This window comes from Meleagris gallopavo, chromosome 3 (genome assembly GCF_000146605.3).
Source record: "Meleagris gallopavo isolate NT-WF06-2002-E0010 breed Aviagen turkey brand Nicholas breeding stock chromosome 3, Turkey_5.1, whole genome shotgun sequence".
NCBI classification, from domain to species: Eukaryota; Metazoa; Chordata; class Aves; order Galliformes; family Phasianidae; genus Meleagris; species Meleagris gallopavo.
Genome location: NC_015013.2, coordinates 284108 through 309983, shown reverse-complemented (window position 1 = coordinate 309983; position 25876 = coordinate 284108). Strand labels below are relative to the sequence as shown.

General features: G+C 38.8%; 1 protein-coding gene across 1 annotated transcript; it reads right to left on the bottom strand.

Moving 5' to 3' along the window:
* Nucleotides 1-512: 512 nt before the first annotated feature.
* Nucleotides 513-25876, bottom strand: LOC104910078 (tensin-3-like). Its single transcript, XM_031552685.1, has 14 exons — nucleotides 25800-25876; nucleotides 25269-25342; nucleotides 24927-25022; nucleotides 21097-21268; nucleotides 18837-19480; nucleotides 18154-18240; nucleotides 15113-15244; nucleotides 12720-12815; nucleotides 9904-9981; nucleotides 8730-8807; nucleotides 5842-6010; nucleotides 4953-5021; nucleotides 4797-4823; nucleotides 513-3780 (listed from the first exon to the last, which is right to left on the bottom strand). The coding sequence occupies exons 1-14, from the start codon at nucleotides 25874-25876 to the stop codon at nucleotides 3636-3638; spliced, it is 1944 nt and encodes a 647-aa protein (XP_031408545.1). The 3' UTR covers nucleotides 513-3635.

The following is a 25876-nucleotide window of genomic DNA, read 5'->3' as shown; positions in this document are numbered from 1 at the left end:
GTATATAATAAAACAACCTTTAATCTGGGGCTGCTGCACAGATTTAGTATACAGAGAGCAACTTCAACTAGGGGTTAGATTTCTAACCTCTCCACCTTTCATTCCACCCACCTTCTTCATGCTCCTCTGCAAGTTTGTGTGTGTAACGTAGTCACAGTGATGGAGCAGTGGCTACAGTTAAGTCATTTAAATGCACACAGACATCGCAGAAAGTGGCATCATAAATTCTTTCTCCTTAAACTGAAATACGCAGTGCAGGCAAAAGGCACTTTTATGCTGTTTTAAAAGCAAATGCACAAGAAAAATCACATAGTTTGATTACACTTGAATTGCTAAGATTCCACAGAAGTTTGTGGTGCCAGATCCTTGAAAGAAATCTTTATAAAACAAAACTAAACCCTTGCTTCAGCACTCAATCTTTTCCCACCTCACCAAGACTTCCTTCATTAATTGGTCTTGAATGCAGAAAAATAACTGTCCTCCAGAAAAGACTACCCTGTAACACTGTGCTGTGAAATTTCACGTTCATAATTTTATTATAATCTGAATCAAGGCAATATTTGGAAAGCAGAGAAAATGACTATACAAAGAATTTATAGAACATTAATTTACATACTGGAGACCTTCTGTTGCCTTACCGTTTCAAGAAAAGGCAAACATTTTCACAAGTAGGTAAATAAAAGAACATTACACTTTTAATGATAATGTTGGATACATAGAAACCATTTAATTAAAAACATGATTTTCAGCATTTTTTGTGGTTTAGTGCTGTAAAATTTTAATACTATAATTAGTATAATAAGTATAATAAGCAGGTTAACAGGAGCCTGGCTAAATATGTGTGTCAAATTGCTGGCATTAGTTATGAAACCGCATATACAGATCTACCAAAAACCTTCGGAAGAAAGTGCTGCATTAGCTATTTAATCCTGTATTTGTCACAAACGTAAGTTTAGTCAATATCCTTCTACATACAATACACAATGGTACATAATGAACTGTTTTGCTTTGTGCAATTTTTAATTCATTAAAAAGCAAAAGCATGTGACAATATACCATCCAATGGAATGAATATAGTAGAAGAACTCCCTTAGAAATGGGGAAATTTCTTTTTCCTACTTACCAAATAAATCTGAACAACCAGGAGTAGTAACATTCAATTCCTTATGTTCCTGAACTCAGAAGGCCACAAGAATGCATAAAGAATAAAAAGTGAAGCCTCATATTGAAATGACAATACATCATAAAAAAAAGACCAGAGGCCAAGACTTGGTGTCTAAAAAGGCACACTCAAATTCAACTATCGCCTAAAAACAGTGAAAAAAATATTTTAAAAATTCCTTCTCATTTAAATGCTCACAGCACATCAGATTTATTGTGTAACATTCTCCTCCCAGAAAATCTGACAATCTAATAGAGATGTCAGCTGAAGAAATTCACTGCACTCCAGCTTTCTGACCAGATTAGGTAACTGCATTCTTGGTACATCAAAAGAATACTAAAAGGAACTTGTGTCCACGTGTTTCAAAAGAATCAAAACTCCTAAAAATAAAAAAGATGTATTTCTGAATGGTACATATACACCATATACTTCTGCATCAGAAGAAGAAAATAATTTAGTAAAAATTAATAGCACTTGCTTTTGTTGCTTCAATGGTAGCTACAATACTTTGGATTGCTTCACCGTTCTATGACATCCAGTGTCTACTGTTACTAATTCACCACTTTCTGGTCCCAATATATTAGATTTCAAATCTAATCTGTTTCTTGCTCCCTCTCCTTCTGAGAGGTTACTTATAAGGTTATGTATACAGAACTACAGAACTGTTAGTTAACCAAGCAGTCTGGTAATATTTTGGGGTATGTGACTGAATAAGGCTTTCACGGTCCCAATACTTAAGGAAAATTGGGATGAAAGCTATTAATAAAAGTCAGATCACCAATTATACAGGACAAACACCATTCAGATTGGTGGAACCTTCTGACCACATAGCTCTATCATATTGTTCCATTCGATTAAGTCATTATTTAGTAAAATAGGATTAAATCCTCTAGGATACTTGTTAATCCAGTGCCTCGTGCATCCATTATGCTGAATTCATATTTTATTCCACAGGTTATTAATGAAACATTCACAGCAACTCGTAAAAGAAATAGAAGCAATAAAAATTTTAGTGCTGTCACACTGCAGTTGCTTTATTATCCTCAGTTCTAATATGGAGGTCTAGAACTGCTCTTTTTGGAGTGAACAGGAATTGCACAGTAGACCTCAGATGACTTAACTTGTGAATATTACCACTCTAACCTATTGTATCCATTTCCTGTAATATAGCATTGCTAGAAAGTTAACTAGTGTTCTGTCATGCATTTAAAATACAGATGTGTTTAGAAAGGGACACAGAGATACTTACAGATGTGACAGCTGTACAAATCATGACAGAAATATCTCAAGAAACTGGACAGAGTAACAAAATAAATTCAATTTCCTTTTGCATTTCTTGTCTCAAGGAATTATTAAAAACTATAAACCATAAAAATCCTTCCTACAGATTAAAAAAATCAGAAATAAATCCCCAGGTGTCCAATAAAAAGGGGAGCAAAAAGAACCCAATTACATAAGAATTAGACATGGGAACAAATATTACTGCCAGAGCAGTGTTGCAAAGAGACATGGAAAAGGGAATTAGCCTGTCATTGTAAAGCAGAAGTACAAATGGATACTCTGTCGTCTATAGCAAGGTGTGCTTCTACTTACACAAAATAGTGCTGAGTGGCAAACCTCCACATTCTTTTTTCACAAATACCCATATGAAATATCAAGATCTGAGGTTTACTATAAATAATCTGGCACAGGCGAAAATATAAGTTATAAAAATTTATTTGCTTTTCCCTCATTTTTATCCTGCGATTATTATTAAAACATCTTCCCTTAGTTCTTGGTACTAAAAAAATAATAAAATATACAATTACAGAATGTTTCCATGTAACCATTTTTTTTCTGTTCTGCTGTCTCTTCTGTTTTGAACCACTCCCATTAAAACTGCCCACTCTTCTTTACGCTAAATACAGTGCAATCTTCCACGTTGCTGCTCTTTTCTTATCAGAAACCAACTTACACAAGCCTTCTTGTCACATACATCTTCCCCTTTCTCCGTTCAGTTGCCATCACTGATTCCCAAAAAGATGAAGGAAAGAGCAAATGGTCTCCTTAAAAACATGTCTGCAGGACCTATAGCTACCACTGATGCAACTACATCAAGTTTCTTTGTGGAGGTTATATGAATTCTGCATAAAAACAGCACAGTCTAGTAGTGAGTATTTCTGATCCAAAAGATGAAATAATGAAATAAATGATGAAATGTGAAAATAATATTAGAAATCCTTCAGGAGAAAAGCTTTTCATTTATGCTTCTTTCAGATATGAGCTACAGGTTTGGGTGGTACCCAGTTTCCTTTGCATTGTCCTTTGAAATGAAAAGAAACAAATAATGCTTCGCTAAATCAGAGGCATCTTCAAACAAGAGGCTGATCTCTTCCTTGGGATTGACATTCCTGCTGATTAGGCTTTCTCCATATCACAGTGCTTTTCTTAAACGAAGTCAGTGAAGAGCTCTCAAATTAAGGTTGGGAAACAGTCAGATCTTCTTCTGGGATCCAATCATGACCTTCGACACAAAATTCACAATGGCACTGGCAGGCTGCTCTGGATCATGCTCTGCAAATAGGTGGCACACATTGTCTGTGCCACTGCCTTGCTTCCTAGCAACAAACCCAAATACTCTGCAAGGACAACAACCACATTATGTCAGAGAACAGACAGACAGACCTGCTTTCATTTCTTAAAACAAAAAAGACACTGTAGAAAAACAAAGTACCAGCAACAAATGCACAAAGCAGACTACATCTGTTGTAAAGGATGAGGTGCTGTGTGACTGTTAAATACAGTACAAATATACTAGCCAACTCAGGAACTCCCTCTGACTGTCTCAGAACGGCCAGAGAAAGGTTTGCACACTACTCCCTTAATTCTACTTTCTCTTTTGTGTCCTGCACTGTTTGCTGTCTCTGAGGATATTTAATCTGTTTCAGTACTGCTGTTCTCTTAGCTACCTTGGAGGTGGGAGTTCTGAATGTGTTGGGGTAGAGAGAGGTGTGTCAAAAAGTGCATAATGACAAGTTTTGAGGGTCATATATCTCAGTAGACAGGGTACTTAAAACAGGATGTGAGCCAGTTATTTCTGTTACTTTTCAGATACCACTGCCTGAGTTCTCTCTCTATTTTTCCTTTTTGTAAAAAGGAGACAATGATGTTGGTATTCGGTGGAAAACACTTGGCAATCTACTGGTATATATCTACTTATGCCAGACTCTAGTATTACTGGGACTGTTTTCATGTACATGCTGTGCTGGGGACTTTTTTTTGTTCTTAAGGCTACCTTCTAAGTGAGATAAGTCAGCTACTGTTAGTGCTGCTGGATAAGAGGAACAACTTAATCAAGTAGCAAATGGCTCTGTGTTAATTTCTGAAACTTCATGCAAACTGCAGATCTGCAATGTAAACAAGCCACACTAACTCTGTCTACAGACATCCTATCATCCCACTGAATTAGGCCTTACCTGAAGATGTGCAGTTGAAATAAATTAAGTATAATTGCAATAAATGGACTTTTATTCCTGAATGGCTGCTTTCCCTTTAACATCTCTGATAAAGTTAGTAAGAAGACTAACAAACTAACTACTGTAATGACAGTCCTAAAACATTCAGTTAAAAGAAACAGAGACAGCTGTGAACTCACTTTGCAGAGAGGCCATCTTTCATCCATCTTGATGTCCGTAAGAAAGAATTAAGGGGGGGAAAAAAGGAAATGAAGAAATAAAAATCACACTTCAGTTAGGTTTTTGTGGATCAATAATAAAAATAATGTACTAGTAATAGTGCTTCTCTTGCTTACTTTCTGTCCTGTGGATCCAAAGCACAGAAAATAACAGTGTTGACTGGATAATGTCGCCGAAAAAAGAGTCTGAATAGGAAGAAATGAAATAATTCAGAAAGAGTTAAGATGCTTAAAATTTTAAACAATAAGCAGAACAGACAAAACCAACTCTATCAAGATTTAACAATGACAACATATTGCTTTTGTTATCGCTGAGTCATACTCAAAAAGCTACATGAACTGCATGAATCACAGAACTATTCGGGTCAGAAAGGACTTTGAAGAACATACAATTCCAGTGCCCCTGTCACGGCCAGGGACACTTTCCACTAGGTCACGTTACTCAAAGAGCCATCCAACCTATCTTCAAACAGTTCCAGGGATGAGGTGTTCGCAAACTCTCTGAGCAATCTGTTCTAGAGCCTTACCACTCTCACAGTGAAAGATTTCTCCCTAATATCTTATCTAATATCTAATATTAGATATCAAATATCTAATCCAAATCTCTTAGTTTTAAGTCATTACCCTGACCTATGTCCTATCACTGTAAGGAGTCCCACTCCAGCCAAATAACGTCATATTTGAAGCAGTGACTTCTAAGTTTTGCACTACAAGAGAAGTGACCCCAAAGCAAAGAAAGGAACTAGAAGAATAATTTTTTTCTAAAAACCACACACTTAGATACTGTGTCAGTGGGAAATGCAACTTCAACACATTTTAAAATATACATCCTCCAGTCCAAACCACTGACAATCATGGAGGATAGCAAATTGTGTCATTCTTTAGATAATCCTGTTATCATCTGAATCAAAGACTGCAGAACACAACTAGGAAAAACAAGTCAACAGCAACTGACATTTGCAGTGCATAAGTGCACATATTACCTTCCCGCCCCTCCCTTGCTTACTTTCTTTGATTATCTGTCAGTGTGATTCCCTGTGCAGACACCTTGAAGTGGACAATGGTTGAGATGGGAGAAGGATCTTGCATCAGCGTCAGACTCAAGGCCTTCTGTACTGCCTGGTAGCCCGTGAGGGACTCCATCTCCACTGAATTCAGATACCAAACATTGCATGCTGCAGTGAAAGAGGGGAGGTCACTATCCAACAAACCAACAGGAATCTTCTGAACAAAACCAAACAAAACATACATCTTCCACTATAATATAGTGTAAAAGGAAAACAACAAACTATTTTGCCTCACCTTTTTCACACTAATGCTCTGTGGTTTGAGATGATAATTTTTGAGCTTGTTTTGGAGCCGTTTACTGTCCCTTTGCTTTTAATGCCATTAAACACATGCCAGGGAATGTAAGATTTCTTTTAGCCAAAGGCCCTGAAAGTTTAATTAATACAAGACAGCAGCATAGAGACGAGTCATTCACAAGTACGAGGGCTGCTGTGAAAGTAATGCCTCCTATTTTATTATGTCGGTCCATGAAGTCAGAAGTGAATGCTGGTGGTGTGGCAGTAGAGGTTGAACCTCCCCACCAATATCCCACTGTGTTTTATTGTTGTGTGGCAAATGGCAGCAGAGGAGCAGTGTAACAAAATGGTGCTTGATATGGAAGTGCATACGAAACAAAGGTGTGTCACTGAACTCCCCCACATGGAAAAATGGCACCCACTGACATTCACTGATGCTTGCTGAATGTTTAGTGGAGACCAAACAGAGGATGTGAGCACAGGGAGGGGGTGGGGGTGTGTTTCAGCAGTGGTGACAGCATCACCTCTGCTTGTGCAGAATTTTACAAGTGTGGCATGCAGTTCATCAGTGGTAAAAAAAACACATAGCTAGTGGCTGAAAAACAGTGTTTTGTAGCTGAGAATTTACTCTATCAGATAGTATTGTGCTTTTTGTATCCGTTAGTTTCCATGAAAATAAACAGGAACTGTTACTTTCAGGGGACCTATGTACTTCTACAGCAAAAGCATTCCTAATGGGAACGAATGGGGATATTTTGCATAAAAACTCAGTTCAAGCAGCCAATGAGAAGATACGTATTTTTTTTCAGTATAAATTGACACAATTCACACTTTTAAATGATGATTAAGCTACCCTCAAAAGAAACCATTTACTTGTTCTTTTCTTGATAAACATTTTCTCTCACCAAAGAACTGAGGACTGCTGCAGAATTCTTTTCTTATTAATTCTGTAGTGCTTTGTATGTTCTGCAATTTTAAGGCAAACAAAGCAACTTCCACAACCATATGAGTTTTAGGTTTTTAAATGTATGCTGAGGTAAAGAAGTTTAGGAATCCTACAGACATTAGTACTCCTGATATATCTCCACAAAGATTCGCTCATTGGTTTCTGAAGCTACCAAACAGTTAATTATTTTTAGCTGGCCTCAAAACAAATCTGACTGGACAGTAAGAATTATTATTAAGTAGCACCGTATGGCAGTACTATAGTACTGTATAGAACTAGGCAGCATTATATGGTATTAATAATATTATATAGTATTAGAAGTGTTCACTCAATTAAATACTTTCAACTTGTGTTATAAAGTCAAATTTACAAGCAGATTAATAATGCTTTTGATACTAAGAAGTCACCTTATTCTACAGCAGAAGAAAGCATATTTACATACTGTTGACAAACACTGCTACCAACAGACTTTGCATTTTGGTGAAAACATTTGTTTAGGTATCCAGGAAAGGATTTCCAACTCTGGCAGCTGGACTATGCAAATTACCATGCTAATATTTGATTCGTTAACAGTTTAGCCTGGTTTGCAAACCTTACCATGTAAACAAAGATCAAATGTAAAAGCTTAATTTTTTATATGGCTACTCTGTAATGGCAACTCTATAATTTGACTAAAGCTTTTTCTTATTACTATCTATATAAAATATATAACTAGATATCAGTATTTTCAAAACAGCTAAGCAATCATGCTGTTACAAACTAAAGAAGCCTAAGTTCGATTCCAGCATGAATATCATCAGCCTAGTAAATTAAGGGTCTGGGTGCTGCCAGTGAAAGGAGGAATCCAGGTACCTTACCTGCATGATTTCTAAGTCAAAGAATTCAGAAATGTGTTCAATCATTGGTGTACTAGTTTCAATAAGCTTTATTTGGATCAATCACTATAGAATTCACAGCAAGATTTCGCAAATGAACTGTGAGGCCTTTCTCACTATATAACATTCTATTTTGTCCATCCAAAATGGCGAATAAATTCCAAATCAAGAAGTTTCTTATTCTCACATCCATCTTACTTCGTAGGTTTAGTACAGATCTAGAGCTCTTCCTGAAAGAATGCTTAGATCTCGACTATATTAGTGGAAATAGATATGAAGAACTTGCATTTAATTGAGGCATAATATTTTGCTGCCGAACAGGAAAGTTAATAAAACAAGGTCTGTTTTAGGGAAAAGCCACTTACCTGTATAGTTTCTAGTCTTCTGTTGTCACTTCCTAGGATATGTTAGTTCATCATCTAGTGACACTGCTTACAAATTACTGTACAATTAACTGTTCGTAGAATCACCGAATACTGGAAGGAACCTCTGAAGGCCATCTAGTCCAACTCCAATGCAATGAACAGGGACACCACAGCTGGATCAGGCTGAAAGTCTTGAAAGTCTACATGGACAGGGCACCAACCACATCACCGGGCAACCTGTTCCAGTGCTTCGTCACCCTCACTGTAAAAGATTTCTTCCTTATATCTAACCTAAATCTACCCTCTTTGAGCTTGTTCTTCAGTCCAGTCTCAGCAACAGTTTTTAACAGCCTGTCAGATATAAAATTTGGAAAGAATCAAATACAAGGAAAACGTTTACCAACCTGCACCCTGTTTGAGAAGTTCTGTTGCTGAGTTTGCAGCGGTCTGTGGAGAAGCTTCTGCCATCTCTTCCAATGGATCTGCAAACAAATAACATTATCCATGTTTTGTTTGTACTTGAACAGATAAGTCAATGCATATCATCAAGAGTGAGTCTAGCTTTTTAAGTTGTGATCTCATGTACTGGTAAATCCTGGCGAGAAGCATTTAACAATCTTGCATCTCCATCTATAATCAGTCATGCCATGTCTCCCTTGTGATGCATCAGTTTTTTTCTGATAGTGCCGCAGGAGGGATGTTCAACATTTATTTCCTGATAGTCATAGACATAATTACACAACATATACTGTAAGGACAGCAGTAGGATGCTAGTCTCCAGATCTTCTCCTAAAATTAGTGAAAAAATCGTACTTCAGTACATTATTTCAGTTATATAGAAGTGTGTAAAATCTCTGTTATGTATTTAGCATGGTGTATACTGTATTTGAATACACTCAAATAAGGAAGAGAATAGTAATGCTATTTGTGAAACTACTCATGTTTAGCATTATCCACACTTTAAATACTTTGTGTACTGTGTCTAGAATCATTAACCACAGAAAATCAAATTAAAATAGTTGATCATACCAGATTCCAAACAAATCCAAATAAAATTTCACTCTGGTAAGTTTATCAAGGATGAAACAAATGTTTCCGTTCTATTTCCCTGCCAGAACAGCAAGAGCTGAAGAAGATAACAAGAATAAGCCATATATAGAAATCTCTGATCATACATACTGCAGCACACCTCTATGCTAAAATGGTTTCATTTTCTTTGCACTAGTCAAATGTTATGCTGGCATACTGGCATATGGTCTTTAACAAAAACTTGAAGAGTTCGGTAGAAAACCACACAAAAGTTGAACATTTTAGTGATAGATCTGGTGTTAGCTTCGTGTGTGACAATAACAGACAACTGAATTACGGGGCAAGTATAAATACGTTTTGCTGTTGTCTTAAGTTGCAGCTTGGTTAAGAGCATTCAGCAGTAGCAAACAGCTACTTTCAAACACAGCTTCTTTTCCTGTACACTCTTGTACAGATTTTGACTATTGATGTGTTCACCAGCCTTCAGACATTGGCACTTGAAGCAAAGCCTTGGCTGAGCATATTTCTTCTGTACTTTAAGAAGCATACCTCTGTTTGGGATGAGGAGCTTACAGGGCAATGCCAGTGGAGTAATGGAATGCTGGTACACCAGGGCGGTCAGACTCCCTGTGGTCAGAAAAGCAGCAAGACATACACAATTAATATGGTGGACAAAAGTAACAGTGACAAGTAAAAGTTAACAATTGTATTGGTTTCCAAGTATTTTACAGACCAAGCTCCAACACACCTCACACACATATACACACATACCCTTGAGTAATATTTTCGTGGCATCTAAACCAAGACCTTTTCCACTCAGCTTAAGTGGATTCACGTTCCCCAGCACTATTTTAGGTGGACACACTTGAATTACAGCCATTGATCACAACTATACGGTCCCTTGCTTGCTGAAATACACTGCTTAAATCTTACTCTAAAGGGCTTTGCTTCCAATTTAAGGAGTGCAAAGATGAAACAAACAATAACATACAGAGTTCCTTTCAGTACTCTTAAGAAAGCAAGAGCACAAGGAGTCGATGCTATGCTACGAAGCAGTGAAAGAAAAAGGAGTTCCGCTTCTTAGCCACCTAGTTTCTGTCTGGTGCTTTGTCTGCATGTACCTCAGCCTTGGTGAGGCTGCAACTTGAGTACTGTGTTCAGTTTTGGGCCCCTCACTACAAGAAAGACATTGAGGCCCCGGAGTGTGCTCAGAGAAGGGCAGCAAAGCTGGTGAGGGGTCTGGAGCACAGGCTTTATGAGGAACAGCTGAGGGAGCTGGGAGTGTTCAGTCTGGAGAAGAGATGCTCAGGGATGAGCTTATCGCTCTCTACAACGACCTGAAGGGAGGCTGTGGTGAGGTGGGAGTTGGCCTCTTCTCCCATCTAACTAGTGATTCAACTAGAGGGAATGAACTCAAGTTGTGCCAGGGGAGATTGAGGTTAGACATTATGAAATACTTCTATGAGAGGATGGTCAGGCACTGGAATGGGCTGCCTGTGGAGGTGGTGGAGTCACCGATCCTGGAGATGTTCAAGAATAATGATGTACTGAGGGATATGGTATAGTGGGAAATTTTGGTAATATGCGAATGGTTGGACTGGATGATCTTAAAAATCTTTTCCAACCTTGGTTATCCTATGATTCTCTATTGTATGCTTATGAAAGTATAAAAGACAGCCTAGGTAAAATTTCACTCCCTCAGTGCAACACTACTGTAAATAACATTCACCATTACATTATACTTCTCTTAATTATTGCAATATCACCAATGTTTAGAGCCTCTTTTTACCATTTGGACTTGGCTTCAATTTAAGTAACTGAATGATAGTCATCCTTGCCATGAGCATGTGAAACTATATACCATGACAAAATTCAATCCACCTTTACTTAAACTCAAATTTGTCATTTTACACTTGCTCATTTTATGGTAGAGGACCGTTTCACAAGTATATGGCTGTAAGTGGCAAGGTTTGGTAGCAAGCCCCTATGAGGTGAGGTGAAGCTGGTGATACCTGTGGTAAAATGCATTTGAGAGCAGAAAAGCTACACGGAGAAAAGGAATGAGCAAAAAGAGTGCCACATAGCAGGGGGAAGACCAAAGCCAGATAAAGAGAAGGTGCTCCATGTTTTTAATAATATACATCACACTGAAGCTCATGAACGTCCCCACACCAGAGCAGGTGAACATGTCCTGAAGTGGCTCAATTAGCTTTGTTATTTTTCTGCTCATCTCTGCTGTGTGTGCCCCTTAGCCATCTTGCCTACACCATTAGAGGAAGCACTTCAGTTTTCAGACACCCTCTCTCATGTATTTTTTACTTTGAATTCCAATTGTATTATACGGTGTTATCTCACATTCTGCTATCATGGTTAGTAAATCAGTTTTCTCCCTTAGCACACTGCCGCTGTTTTCCTTATCTAGGCCCATCTCCCTACCTTTTCCCTTCTTCCTTTCCCCTTCTTCTGGGGTGGGGGTCCATGGGTCCCTTCGCCTAATTAGTCATGGAGCCAGGCCAAACCATGACATTTTTTGGTGCTGAAGGGACTGTAGCCTGTGGAGAACCCATGATTCAGCACATGAGAAGTGGAAGAAGGAAGAAGTCACAGAGTAATTGTTAGGTACTGACCATATTGTCCTCAAACCCTCTTGTAACACCTTGTCTGGGGTGAGAACTGAGAGGTCTGGGATGAAAAAGTGAAGGAGAGCTTAGAAAGAGCAGGAGGAAAAAAAAGTGTTATTTTAACGTCTGTCCTCGTTTCTCACCACCCAGATCTATTTTAATTGGCAGTAAATTAAATGAATTTTTCCAAAGTAAATTCTATTCGCCTGCATTAGTCGAAGCAATCTTCCTGCATTGATCTTGACACATGAGCTTTGTCATCCTATCTTCTCCTCCTACCCCACTGAAGATGGTGATTATGGGTGGTTATTTGGTTGCTTACCACAATGCATAATTTCATTTCATAATATTATGTAGGCTGATGTGCCATAATGCATGGTTTTTTTTTATGTGAGTGATACTCTGTTGTCATTTTAGCCATCTTCTACTTTTAATACTGTATAGGACAAAATAAGGCAAAAATCTTAAATATATAAGGCCTTCAACATTCATCTAGCTAAGATGTGTATAGCAATGCTGTCAGTGGTTGAGCATGACAGTCTGAAGCTTGGTCATGTGCATCTGTGCTAGAGTGCTCTGCACATACACCTTATGTGCACAAGGCTGCTAGAATGGGTTCCCACAGAAATCTTAAAGACTTGAGCAGAGCGTTCTCTCAGCTCCACTCTGTCCAGGTCTATAAAACAGCTCTGGCAAAAACAAATTATTTTCATTTTCTATGTCCCTGTGACACACAGTACTTACCAAAGCATGGTTCATTTGGGCATCCTTTCAAGTGAACCCCCTTCTGAGAGCACTCAATCAGAAAATGCCTTACAAGTTCATTTGACAAATCTCCAACTGTGTTAAAAAAGAACAAAGAAATACATGAAGAGACGCAAGGAACAAGCAATAGTCTCACAGATTAGCAGGTCTTTACGATGCTCTTTTCCACATTAACACCATATGTTTTGTACACAAATACAAACACATCAGAGATGCTCAGCAACAATGTTATAAGACATAATGAAAAGGCAATTCTGGAAAAAAAAACACCCAACAACCAGGCAAATAGCTCACTTCAGATATACAGAGAATGAAGTCTTATAATCCTAAGTGGCATCCAAATATGCACTGGTGTCTAAGCACGGTCCCAAATACAGACAGGAAAAGGTGTTTTGAAAATTAATGGCTAGAAATTCTGACATGCGTGCCAATTAGAAGAAATTGTATCCAGTGTGACAAAGAACTAAAACTATGATACCCAGAGTTCTATGGACAGAATTGCTCACAGAATGTCTCCAGATCAAAACAATAGAAAATTTAGCTGCACAAACGTAAGGGGAATTTTCTTGTATCTCAGAATTTTTAAGTCTTCAAATGCTTTCAGTTTTACACTAAACCTCTACTCCTGGAGCAATTATATGAATTGCAGGCAATTACATGAAACACTCAGGTTTCTGTAGCTCTCTAAATTTTTAAATACAGTTTTTATCTCCCAGAGCTTCAAGACAAATTTAAAACTGTAAGTGGGGTGTAATGAAGAGATTCAAAGAATAAAAATCCCTTTTAAATATATACATTCATATGCACACATGTAATTAAGATAATTTCATTACTTCTTGAGCAACTGGTTCACAGTATTTCACACCTGTCTACAAACTGGAGCTCACTCCAAGCAATGACAGGATTAGTTCATAACAATAAAGAAAATCTGTTAAACCATTCAAACCTCAACAGAAGAGCCATGAACACAAATGTTCCTTTTGATTCTGAATGAATCAGCCACAGTCCAGGGAATACATGACATCAAAGGCTGACTTTCAGGCTAAGATAGATGAATGCATTAATCTGGAGAGCAAAAGGTTCTACTCAAGCAAATACAGCAAAGATCACCATTTCAGACAGCCTACTGTTTGTCATTATACTGATAGAGTATTAAAAACAAATTAATACAGAGGCATGTAAGAAGGGGAAGTCCAGCACAAGAAACTTTGGAGGAGACTGAGCAGATCTGTGCCTTGGACTAAATAGTGGAAGCCAAAGCTAAATTTCAAAGAGAGAAGTGGAAGGATGTGACACTCTTGGCTATAACTTCTTTTGCTACCACTTGCCTATGGTACAACTAATATAAACTGGCTCTTAAAGGCTAGTAGAGTTTGAACTTTCATGTCTTCCTGGACTTTATCAGTGTGATGAGATTAACCAGAACACCTATAACCACTCAATTTGCCTCGTTGTTGCTGTCACCAGCACACCTCAAGTTAGACATTGAAGAGGTTCTGCTGATACTTCGTGACAACACAGAGGATTTCGTGACAAATTTTTAGAAGAAACTGCCTCAATGTACCAGATTAAGCATACAGAATTCAGAAGCATTATTGTATTACAGATAGGTTACTTCTCTTGTCCCTAAGTAAGCATGAAACCTTAGTAAAAAGAAAAATGAGAACAAAGTATTTCTATAACCACAGCACTAAAATTCACTGCATTCTTGTGATCTTTGTTGCTCTTCTCATCAAGCATTAGCAATGAAAATCACCCCACGCCCCATGCAATAGCACAAATGGAGTCAAGAAATGCTACAGATAGTGCCCCCCACATTCCCACAGACTGATTTATGCTTTCCAAATGTTCTTTTCATTTTAATTTTCACAACTATCAGGCGTAACTTACGAACAGAGGCAGTGGTGACGGGAGACTGCACTTATTTCACCATACCTTTTAAACAACTACCGTCTCTCCTTAGGGGACCTCCTCAGATTTATATTTAATATATAGCTGTCTCAAAACAAAATACCGGGGTCAAAACTGTAAAATCTCCCAGCCAAGTGAAAACTTTACATGGTGGCAATGTGGATCAAACACAGACTTGTAATTGCTAAGGAGGGCACATTACTGAGATGGCATTGTTTTGCTATCTGGTTGATAAAGTAGGGCCTACCACAACGTACAAATATTTACAAACCATGGTGAAACTGTTAAGTACAACAAACATCCAGTTCTGTTCAATTAAATACTACTGCAAGGAACCAAAAGGAGCCTGTAATTCCAGACGCGCTTACTGGAAGTGGAAGATTCCTCCAGATTAACACACAGTAGTTCAGACTTCCTACCACACATCGTTTGTTTAAAGACAGAAAGAAGGCAAACAGTACCTTTCTTGTTCATCTGCAACACAGAAGGAGGTGGTGAAGCAACTTTTATTGCTAGCCCATAGGCTCCCCGGAAAGAATGACTGTCTCGAACAACAAATGACCCAGGCTCCTTGTCCTTGAGAACAGCAATGGCTGTAAGGAATTTCAGAAATGAAAGAAAAAAACATTTCCAGAACAATACATACACAAAAAAATTACAGTTGCAAATCTATAATTAAAAAGAGTAAAGAAGATATTTTTATGTTCTGTAAAAGAGACTACAATCAAACTGCATGAATCTCATAGATACTTATTTCAAAAGAAATCTGAAGTACAGATCCCCAGTGATTTTTTTAACTGTAAAGGGTGTGCAAATCCTACCAGGTCTTATGCAAACAGTATTTCCAGCAGAAAATGCTGGCTAGTGGTAAACTCCTGATACACGGAGCAGGCAAACAGATCTCTACTGCCCACTAGGCTGCAACTGACAATTTGTTATTTTCACACAATAGTGTAGATCTGTACCTCAGGTCAAGTGCCTGCATGGAATTAGTTGGAAACACTTGCATCTCTGAATGACAACTATAGTAGCTGGAACCTCTGGATAAAGCCAGAGGTCGTCACATGCTTTTTCATTTGTTGCATGCTTTTTTATTCATCATAGAACCACAGAATCTCCAAGGTTGGAAAAGACCCACAGGATCACCCAGTCCAACCATCCACCCGTCACCAATAGTTCTCACTAATCCATGTCCCTCAACACAGAATCCAACCGTTCCATGAACACCTCCAGGGTCGGTGACTCCACACCTCCCTGGGCAGCCCATTCCAGTGCCTGACCACTCTTTCAGAGAAGCAGTGTTTCCTAACGTCCAGCCTAAATCTCCCCTGGCTTAGTTGGAAGCCATTCCCTCTAGTCCTATCACTGTTACACGAGAGAAGAGGCCGACGCCCAGTCACTACAACCTCCCTTCAGGTAGCTATAGAGAGCAGTAAGGTCTTCCTGGGCCTCCTCTTCTCCAGACTGAACACTAACAGCTCCTTCAGCCGCCCCTCATCAGCACTGTGCTCCAGACCCCTCACAGCTTTGTTGCCCTTCTTTGAACCCACTCTAGAGCCTTGATATTCTATCAAGAATGCTGTGCAAAAAATAGGTAACTGTTGCTGCAGTAATGACCTAGGTTAGTATCTGGTATTTGTGTCCACAGCTGACACTGATACATACAAACTTCCTGGCAATGCAGAGACAGCTTCAAGCTGACAGTGCTAATGTAAGCTTCAACCAAAGTTCAGGTTTAAGTTCATGAAAGACTATCCTCCCTTGAGAGAAGTAAACCCAAATCAAATAAAATTCAAACAAATAAAAAAGACTTCCAGTGCTTATAATAGGAAAATGTGCCAAAAGGTGAAACGGATCAGAACAGATACAGAACTGATCTTAGCCAAAAGGCAATGCTAACATAGCTCATGCTAGTGACCATGATGAATAGTGCTTTATAGCTGAGAATGTGCTCTATTATACAGTATTATTGTGCTCTCTGTATCAGTTGCAGTTTCCATGGATATCAATAGTAGGCATTAGTTTCAGTGTAACCTACATATATGCAGCCCATGACAATTCCTCTTCACTCACCTTGGCCCTGGCAAGAGAAAAGGTGCTCCCTTCCTCAGTGAAAGTCTCTTAGAACTCTTCTAAAAAGTTATTTTAATTGGTACGGTAAAGAGAAGTATACTAAAATGTTAGGAAGAATTTTTTAATTTGATCACACAGTGAGGTTTAAACTTTCTTTATGATCTCTTCTATTTGAATTCACATCCAGTGAACATTCTCTACATGTTTTCTGGAGCAGAAAATGAGAAGGGGGGTGAAGTGAAATAACATAATCCAGAGATTAATAAATAATCTATTTTCTATGATCTTTATTCTCCCAGGTTCAAACTTACTACCACAATATATGGGCCACTCCCACAGTTTGACAGACCGTAAACTAGAAAGACACAGTAATTCATTTACCAGTACTGAAGGCTATTTGGTTTCACTTCAAGTTTTATGATGTGAACTTCCTTTTCAATGCAGACCTTATTTGTCATTTTCCTTTTCAACATTTTAAGAATCCAAGCTGCCACGTGGTGCCAAAGTTTAAAATGCTGCCAATGATGGCACTGCCATAACTCACTAAATAGTGTTCAGTATGATTGAATGTTACAGTATAGACAAAAAACTGTCAGACCACCAGCATTTACAAAGGACCCAACATCCTTCATTTACAAATATTTTGTCCCTGCAACAAAAAGTGTGCAGGTATACACTGCCACATACACAACAAAACAAAGGTTTTCTCCATCTCGCAATACATCCACATATAGACGTATCTGTGTTGTACATCATAAAGATGTTATTTCACAGAAGAGTTACATCTTGACTGTCCCAGCTGCAGAACAACTGGCAGATGAGGATGCTTTTATGGTGAGTTCTAGATAAAAAGTTACGCTCTGCTACTTAGCGTCTCTCACCTATCAACATTGGGAAACGCACATGAAATTATGCCAGAGCAGCATATTTCTACTCAAATGATTTCTGAGAGCAGCAGTTGTTTGGTACTGGATCGTGCATATGCGCTATTCCAAAACTTGGAGACCAAAATAGTTCTGTCAGACACACTGATGAGAACTCACTGTAACACAAGACTGCATTAAAAGAGCACATTCAGCTTCCATTTTCCTTCAGCACACCTTAAAATGACTTCCACTGTCGCGAGGAGGCTACAGAAGCTAGTTTCTCATTCAAGTACTTTTGCAGCAGCTACCAGAGCAAGTTCTAAGTTACTGTGTGTTTAGTTAAGTGAAGATAATAATTTGTATGATTAACTCAACATTTTCTCAGACATGAATGCCCTTCACTCTCAAATACAGCTTTCAGACAAAATAAATTCTGTCCTTCTATATTCTGTAATTTTTCTTATAATTGCCCTATACATCCAGTAGTCAAATAAAAAGTTAATATGCACACCAGCTAGCCTACTAGTAAACATATACCCCAGAATATACCTCAGCTGATATACCTTGTTCTCTTGAAATATCTGGTTTATACCAAAACTTGGACGTGTCCTGGACAAATTTTACAGTCACTTGTTTCTCTGTTGTGTTTTCTGTGAAATAAAAGGGGAAAAAGAAGTCAACAAATTTTTTAAATATTAAAGCATTTTGGCTTTTCTTTCCAACTTCCAATCACATTAATTGTTCTAAAATCTAATGAATAGAGAAAAAAACCTGAATTGTTTTAGAACCAAAATGTATAATAACCTACATTAACATTCTGAAAGCTCTCTTAAAGTTTAATTTTGCAAAATGTGTAAGATATGGAAAACTCTTATGTTTATAAAGTTATACCAAAGTTATATTCTCAGTAAGACCCAATGAATACACATCATTATTTTTAACTATTCTTTGCACATGTCTAGCAAAGATGCAGAAATAAACCATCCATTATTAAGAGGTTGGATTGGATACTGCTTGTTTCACAACTCCAAAGGTGGGCTGACAGAGAAGGATGGAAGTAGCACTTCTGCACCACAGTCTTCAGAACAGTACATATAAAATAGTGAACTAGTGCCTCCTACTGTAGATCAAGTCCTCCATTTTCCTTCTGCTGCTTTTTAGCTCCTTTTCATTTTAAATCCCTCCTCATTGAGAGAAAAAACATTCGATTCTGATATGTTATGCATTTCTCTGATGCAGAACCTACCTGGCACCAGGGAAGCGTTTAAAGTGTTTGAGAAATCTGGGAGAACACTTGGGAAGGGGATGCTGATTGTGCTTCCACTGTGGGGGCTTGAGAAACCACTTGAAGAAGGTGAGATGGAGACGAAAGAACGGTCCCCTTCAGAGGACCTCTTTTTCTCTGGAAGAGGTGGTTGAGAATGCAGGTTCCCACCAAGGCATGGATGGACTGCACTGTTCTGACTAATATGTCCAGAGGTCATTGCAAGGAAGTTTTGAGCCAAAAAGCCATCGTCTTCTGCACTTTCTACAGATGAGCTCATGGTTTTAGGAGAGATGCTAGTGTTGGCTATGAAAGCAGCTTGTTTCTCCTCTTTGGGGGAACTAATGCCCACGTTGGCCCCATTGTAGCTTCGATAAGCCTGAGCACTGTTACTGACAGCAGGTTCTGGCTGTTGCTCTGTTGGTGATTTCTCCAGGTTGCTCAGGGTGACAACGTGCAGCCCTGGGGTTTGGAAATGAGACAAAAGAGAACCATCTTGCACAGGGTTTGAAAATTCAGAAGGCACATGATAACTTCCTGTTGGCCTGTTGCTTTCTATTGAAAGCTGGAACAATTTGGAAGATTTAGGGCTGTTTTCAATCCAAGAATGTTCCGTAGCAAGAGAGCTGTCAGGAAAAAAAAAGAAAAGAAAAGAAAAGAAAAAAAAGAGACAAAAATTGAACACAAAAATAAAACAGGCAAATCATTTTCTAAAAATGTCATAACACAGTCTATCCTCTGGTCATTACTGAAAGCACTCACTCACTCAGGACAACAACTGATGTGTTTGATAACGTGCAGGACCTGGTGATCAAGTTGCAACCAGGGACTCCAGCCCCATCCTGAATACTCACTTCTTCAGTGTAGTTCATTACTTTGTCTCATTTCACCCTCAATCCAGCCATGGTGATGACAGAGATTCTGAGTTTGCACTGTAAGTCAGGCCATCAAATTAATCATTGTTAAAAACACTCTTCTTTTCTCCCATTTGAGAGCGTTACCTTTAATATGAATTAATTCTATTAGACTGCTCAAAACATTGCTTCACAGAGCTCCTGGACATCTATGGTGAACCGCAGTGCTGGCTGAAAAAAGAGCAGTAGGAGGCAAGAACTTCTTAAGCCAGACCTGTCACCAGAGACAGATTTATGGAATAAGATTGACACTGCTACAACATTACCTACATGCAGTGTCTCTTACATTATTTTAATAAAAGGGAGAAAGGAGCTGAGACATGGAAAAAGGGGAGTAGGTTAGGCAGGTGGAAAGGGAAGTGGAGAAAGGGGAGAGAACATCTCTACTTATCTGCAGATTGAAAAAAATGACAGGAAAGATGTTTAGAAAGAAGGAAACGAAACTTTTGAGATAAAGCTTATGGCAGGAATCCAAGCTTGATAATGACCACATTGCCTTACAAGCTCTTAACTCATATCCACTTATAATGAAATGTCACATATTTGATTCAGTCATAATTACAGAAAGAAATTTCTTTCTCAGTTCAAGAAAATGAAATCTATTAAATATGAAGATAGATAGAAATCAACACACTCTAAGCCTTTAATGAGAGTTTGACACACCAACATTCCAAATGCTTACTGAGAAGAAGGAGCCAATTATTCTGAATATGAATAGTTAGCCACAAAGGAATGCTGTTGTAGAATGACAAAGAAGGAAACTATTACAGATAGACAAGTACTATTTTGTAAATTTATGTTATTAAAACTCTGGTTCAGAGCCCTACATGTTTACCTCAGTACAACCATAAAATGATAAAAATTCTCACTCTGATGAAGGGAGTCAGTTATTCACCACCAAATACAAATCCTGACATTTTACTGACTATAAACATGGGTACTGCAGTGAGCAGACTGCTCTCTCTCTCTCACATACAACTCATTCCAATGTAAAGGTTCACAAAATGCTTTTCAGTAAAGCATTAGAGAAGTGGGTTAAAAACACAGCAAATAAGTATGAGCTTCTGCTAGAGCATAATAAAGTAACTGAGCTATAAAACCCTATTCGTTTTTGCATTCCTAATTTATCCTTAAAACTGTGTATTCCGTCTCGGACATACAAGCAGCATCTTTGAAAGTGGTAACTTCCAGATGGTAGGCAACATCATTACAGGTTACACATCAAAGCTGGTGGCCAAATGGTCTGCAACGAAGATGTAAACGTAACACATGGGCTGGAAACTACAGTAATGAGAACTAAACATTCAGAGCAGACAATCATTTCCTACCTTTCTCCCACTGGCACAGAACTGTTACTTGAGGCTGTACATGAGGACACTAAACAGCGTTGAAAGGAAGGATCCACCTGCGTGCTGGATCTCAGCAAAGCAGGGTTAGTGTCGATGGTTTTGTCAGGCACTACTGGAGGATGGTTAAGGGCTTCTGCGTAGCTCTGAGATTCTGCAGCAAATGAAACAAAGTAAAAGATAAAATTAAAAAAAACAACCCACATTTTTTATGGGCCTTACACTGCCTGAAAGAAGGGTTTATAGAACAATTTTTCTTTTAATAGGACCGTTTTTCCCTTGTTTAAGCAGTGACATTTTATTTCACAACAGTGCATTGATTGCTAAAAACATCCAGCAGGAAAACAAATAGCAGAGACAAGTTGTTCTGCATTCCACAGTGTTAAGACAGCTATTTCTAGTCAACTTTCCTATATAACTATACACACCGTCAATGTTCACTTACACACCAAAGCGACAGAAAACTGGAGCGTTAATTCAGCTCACTCATTCAGCCTGCTGCTGAACGGGGCAGGGCACCTGTCAAGAAGTATTGGTTAGATAAGTGAGCAGTGAGGTGGACTGAAATGGGCCCGCCTCTAAGCCTGTCAAGATCCTTCTGGACGGTACCCCTTCCCCCCAGCATGTTGAACACAGAACTCAGCTTGCTTTGGCCAGCACACTTGCTGAGGGTGCACCACATTCCCACTCCCCGAGTCACTGACAAAGCTGTTAAATAGAGCCAGTCCTAATACTGACCCCAGAGGAACACCACTCATCACTGCTTTCTGCCTGGATATTGAGCCTGTGAACACAAGTCTTTAAGTGAGACCATCCAGTCAGCCCCTTATCTCTGCGTGGGCCATCCGTCAAATCCATGTCTCTCCTCTGTAGACTCAAGGATGTTGCACAGGACAGTGTCAAATGCCTTGCACAAGTTCAGGTAGGTGATGTCAGCTGCACTTTCCTCATCCACCAATGCTGTAACACCGTCCTAGAAGGTACCCCTCAAGCACAACTTGCCCTTGGTGCAGCCATGCTGGCTGCCACCCATCACCTCTGTTTTCCACCTGCCTTAGCATAGTCACCAGGAGAATGTGCTCAGTGATCTCACTGGACACAGAGGTGAGACTAGCTGGCCTGTTGTTCCACTTTAACTTCTCAAAAATGGGGGTTATGTTTCCCCTTTTACCTGTCACTGGAAACTTCACCAGACTGCCACAACTTCCCAATGGATATTGGCTTAGGAACTTCATCTGATCAGGACTATTTCCTCAGTTCCTTATTACTGAAGAACTTTATAAAAGAACAATTTCTTCATTTCTTTACAGATGCTTTGTTATAACTAGAGACAGCCTAGTGAGTTTGATGTTATTCTGGTATACTCTAAAGCGATTCAAAACCAGTTCACATATGCCCAGGTTCAATGGCACTATTTTCTACCATAGAGAATACGGTATTGTGCAAGCTTACGCATCCGAATAATTGCATCTATCTAAACAGCTTTAGCACCTGCAAGGTTGGAACAAATGAGGAGACCATAGGTGAAGTAGTCCCTAAGTACTATCTCTAGAATACTAGGAATACTGGGAACATTTTAGAAGACTGAAAAGGAAAACAAGAACAACAACAACAAAAGATACAGAACAGCTCCACCCCGACTAAGAGTTGAGGTCATAGAGAAGTCTTACAAATAGTGCAAAAAGAAAAAGTTTCTTCCCATTTCTGTGAACTCCGCTGAAATAAGTGTAAGGAAATCTCCATGGCACAGTCTGGCTCTGTTCTTGTTTGCATACATAGGATGCAAGGTACTTAAAAGAAATGCTTGAGATAAGAAAGCCTGCCAATCAGTCATCTGAATGAAAACAACTTGAATTCCTCGCATAGCACACATACTGTACAGAGCTACCACTGAAACGGATGAGGAAAGCACTAAAAAACTACTGAAATACCTTCTAACTACACCCGTTATTTTAAGTAGATCCACACCAGCCGTTACTGTGAACTTCAAAGGAAATCCATCAGAAATGGGCACGTTAGGGAAGAACTAAGAAAATCTGTATCTGTAACAGTTCAGATATATTGTAAATACTGTATATATACATTGGATATACATTGGATATACTGTGTATATGCTGTGTATTTCGTACTGGTGGAAACACAGTCTTAGGTCACATTCCTACTGAAATCAGTGGCCCTTCCAAATATTATAAAGATTGATGTTACGCCATGAATAATTATTTCCATACAAGATAAAGCATTACTGCTTTATTATAGCTATTATCTGAGGAAAAAAAAACGTTTAGTTGAATGTGGGTTGGTCAAATTGATGTGTATCTGATGACCACCTGATCTTCTCAGGAATACAACCTTCTGTAGGCTAAATGCAGCTGGACCTACTGAGAACTGCATCTGTAAGAAAGCACATCTTAAGTGTAACAGACATCTCATTTCTGCATATGAACCTCTAGACAGGTGCCTCCCAATTATAACACAGGTTGAGATGACTGCTACAAAACAGGAGAGGCTAAAGCCTGTCTACAACCACAGGCTTAACTCCATTTGCTTATTTTTGTCCGTGCCTCTGTGCCCACTGCGTGGTATCAGACTACGCTGGGGAGTCAGTGGAATTCAGTAACAAAAAAATCTAGGGGGAGGAAGGGGAGAGGAGCTTCTTATGAAATAATATTTGAATCTTCTCCCATTGTTATGCAATCAAGACCTAACCAAAAGCATTTATACATGGCAAAGCACTCCCACCACTAACAGCACTTGCTTGAAATAATAAAGTAAGGCTCGAATCATCCTTGTTTCAGGCCATGGGTTGTTGCTATTATCTCTACAGCATGGAGGCTGCAAAATGGAAGGACCACTGTGATGCTCGCTAACATGGCCCTTTTTTTTTCCGAAACCAATTTTTTGTTTTTACACAAGCACAAGAGTGGAAAACCACAATCAGCCTGGTATGCAATCTGCAAAACAAACAAAAACCTTGTACAACTATTTCCCAGCTAGAAATAAGGGTGTCTGAAAGGCACTTCCCATGAAAGCAGCTTTGTTTATATTTCAATTAAAAATAAGCTTGTGAATATTTCAGCTATGCCCTCTTTATTGTCTGATAGAGACCACAGTCACCAGTCAGCTGTTAACCCTTTACTATGCAATCCTACAGTTTATTTCCTGTATGTATGGTATGAACTCCTCTCACACGTTTGCTGCAAATTACTGGTGCTTCTTGCTGCAGGTCTTCTTAGCTTACACCAGACGAGTCCAACCTGCAGCCCAGCACAGCTCAAAATGAGGCCAGGCCCCCACCTCACCACCATGATGGGGACGGCCCAGCCTGACCTGGCCCACAGACAACCCTTAGTCTGCAATGGCAAAACACAGTGTGGTATTAACTCTACTTGGACTGAAAACAAGGCACAGAACGCAGTGCAGTACAAATAATTGTACGGATTTTAATACATTGGCAGCCTTACTTGCTGTTTTGATTCAGGAATTTGAGAACAGGTTTCAAGATTACAAAAGTTTTCTACTTTCTCTGTATACCTGAGACTCCATTTTCAGTCAACATGCTTACTTACAAATTTTCAAATTGAATGCATTGAGTTGCAAATATTCAACCTAAAAATCTGATCATGTCTCTCTATTGGTCTTCAATAAGCCCCATCTTAGCAGAGAGAAATATCCTTTATTTCACAGTCACATCTTATTCCTGTCATCATTTTTCGGCAGTACGTGCATTTGTGAACAACTGTTTTCAAGCATGATGCACAGGAGATGTAGAATTTTATTAAAAATCTCTGACAAAAAAGGCAATTTCTCTTTACCTTGTGGAGCACAGGTAAGCCAAAGAAATTGAACACCCACAGTCCACACCATTAGCTCTCTTAGCAGACCGATGACATTACAGTGCAGCTCCCTGCCTGCAGAAGGGACATAACAAAACCAAGCTCTTGCTCACATCTCTTCAAGCACTTGGGTCAAACCTGACTTTATTAAATATACCTGCACTTCCTAAAGCTGAACATCAGCCTTATAAACAAAAGCTAAGTAATGAACTGGAGCCTTTGCAATATATGTCAGTAAAAAGCGACACTCAGGAAGAACAGAAAGCATTGCACCTGTGTGCGTTTTAGAAGAAGACCCAGCTCACTATTCTATCACCTCACCTTGAAGAAAAGGAAAAAAAGCTACTAAAAGCTGCAGAATTCTTCTAATTGTAAACAGAAGCTTTTGGAAGCACCTGGGAGACAGACATATAAAATCAAGATGTTACAGATTAACTACTATTTGAATTCACTAGATGTCTTGTCTGAAAGTTTAAAAAAAACAAAAAAAAACAAAAAAAACCCAGAAAATTTAAAATAATAAAGAGAAACCAAAGAAAAGAGGAAAAGGAGAGAGAAGGGGAAAACGAGGGATAAGGGGAAAAAGAAAATTTATAGAAGTTGAAAAGTGAAAAACAAAACAAAACAGAATGGCTTAACCCAAGAAAACATTCCACATAAAAGATATGTAAAAGCATTCAATTCACTATTTCTTGTAAGCAGCTGAGCTGCACAACCACCCCAAGGCTTTTGAGACACTGGTCCAACAGCAGCAGCAAAGTAAAATGTATCATGCCCATACACTTTGCATTTTAGCAGGCCCTCATTTAATCCAAAATTTGTATTCCTTTTGAAGAGAAAGTGATAGCTAACCTGTTTGCATGCATTTGAAATTTTCGGTCAAAATCCTCAGTTACTTCTTTTGGGAAAAGGAAGTTCAAAGTTACCAT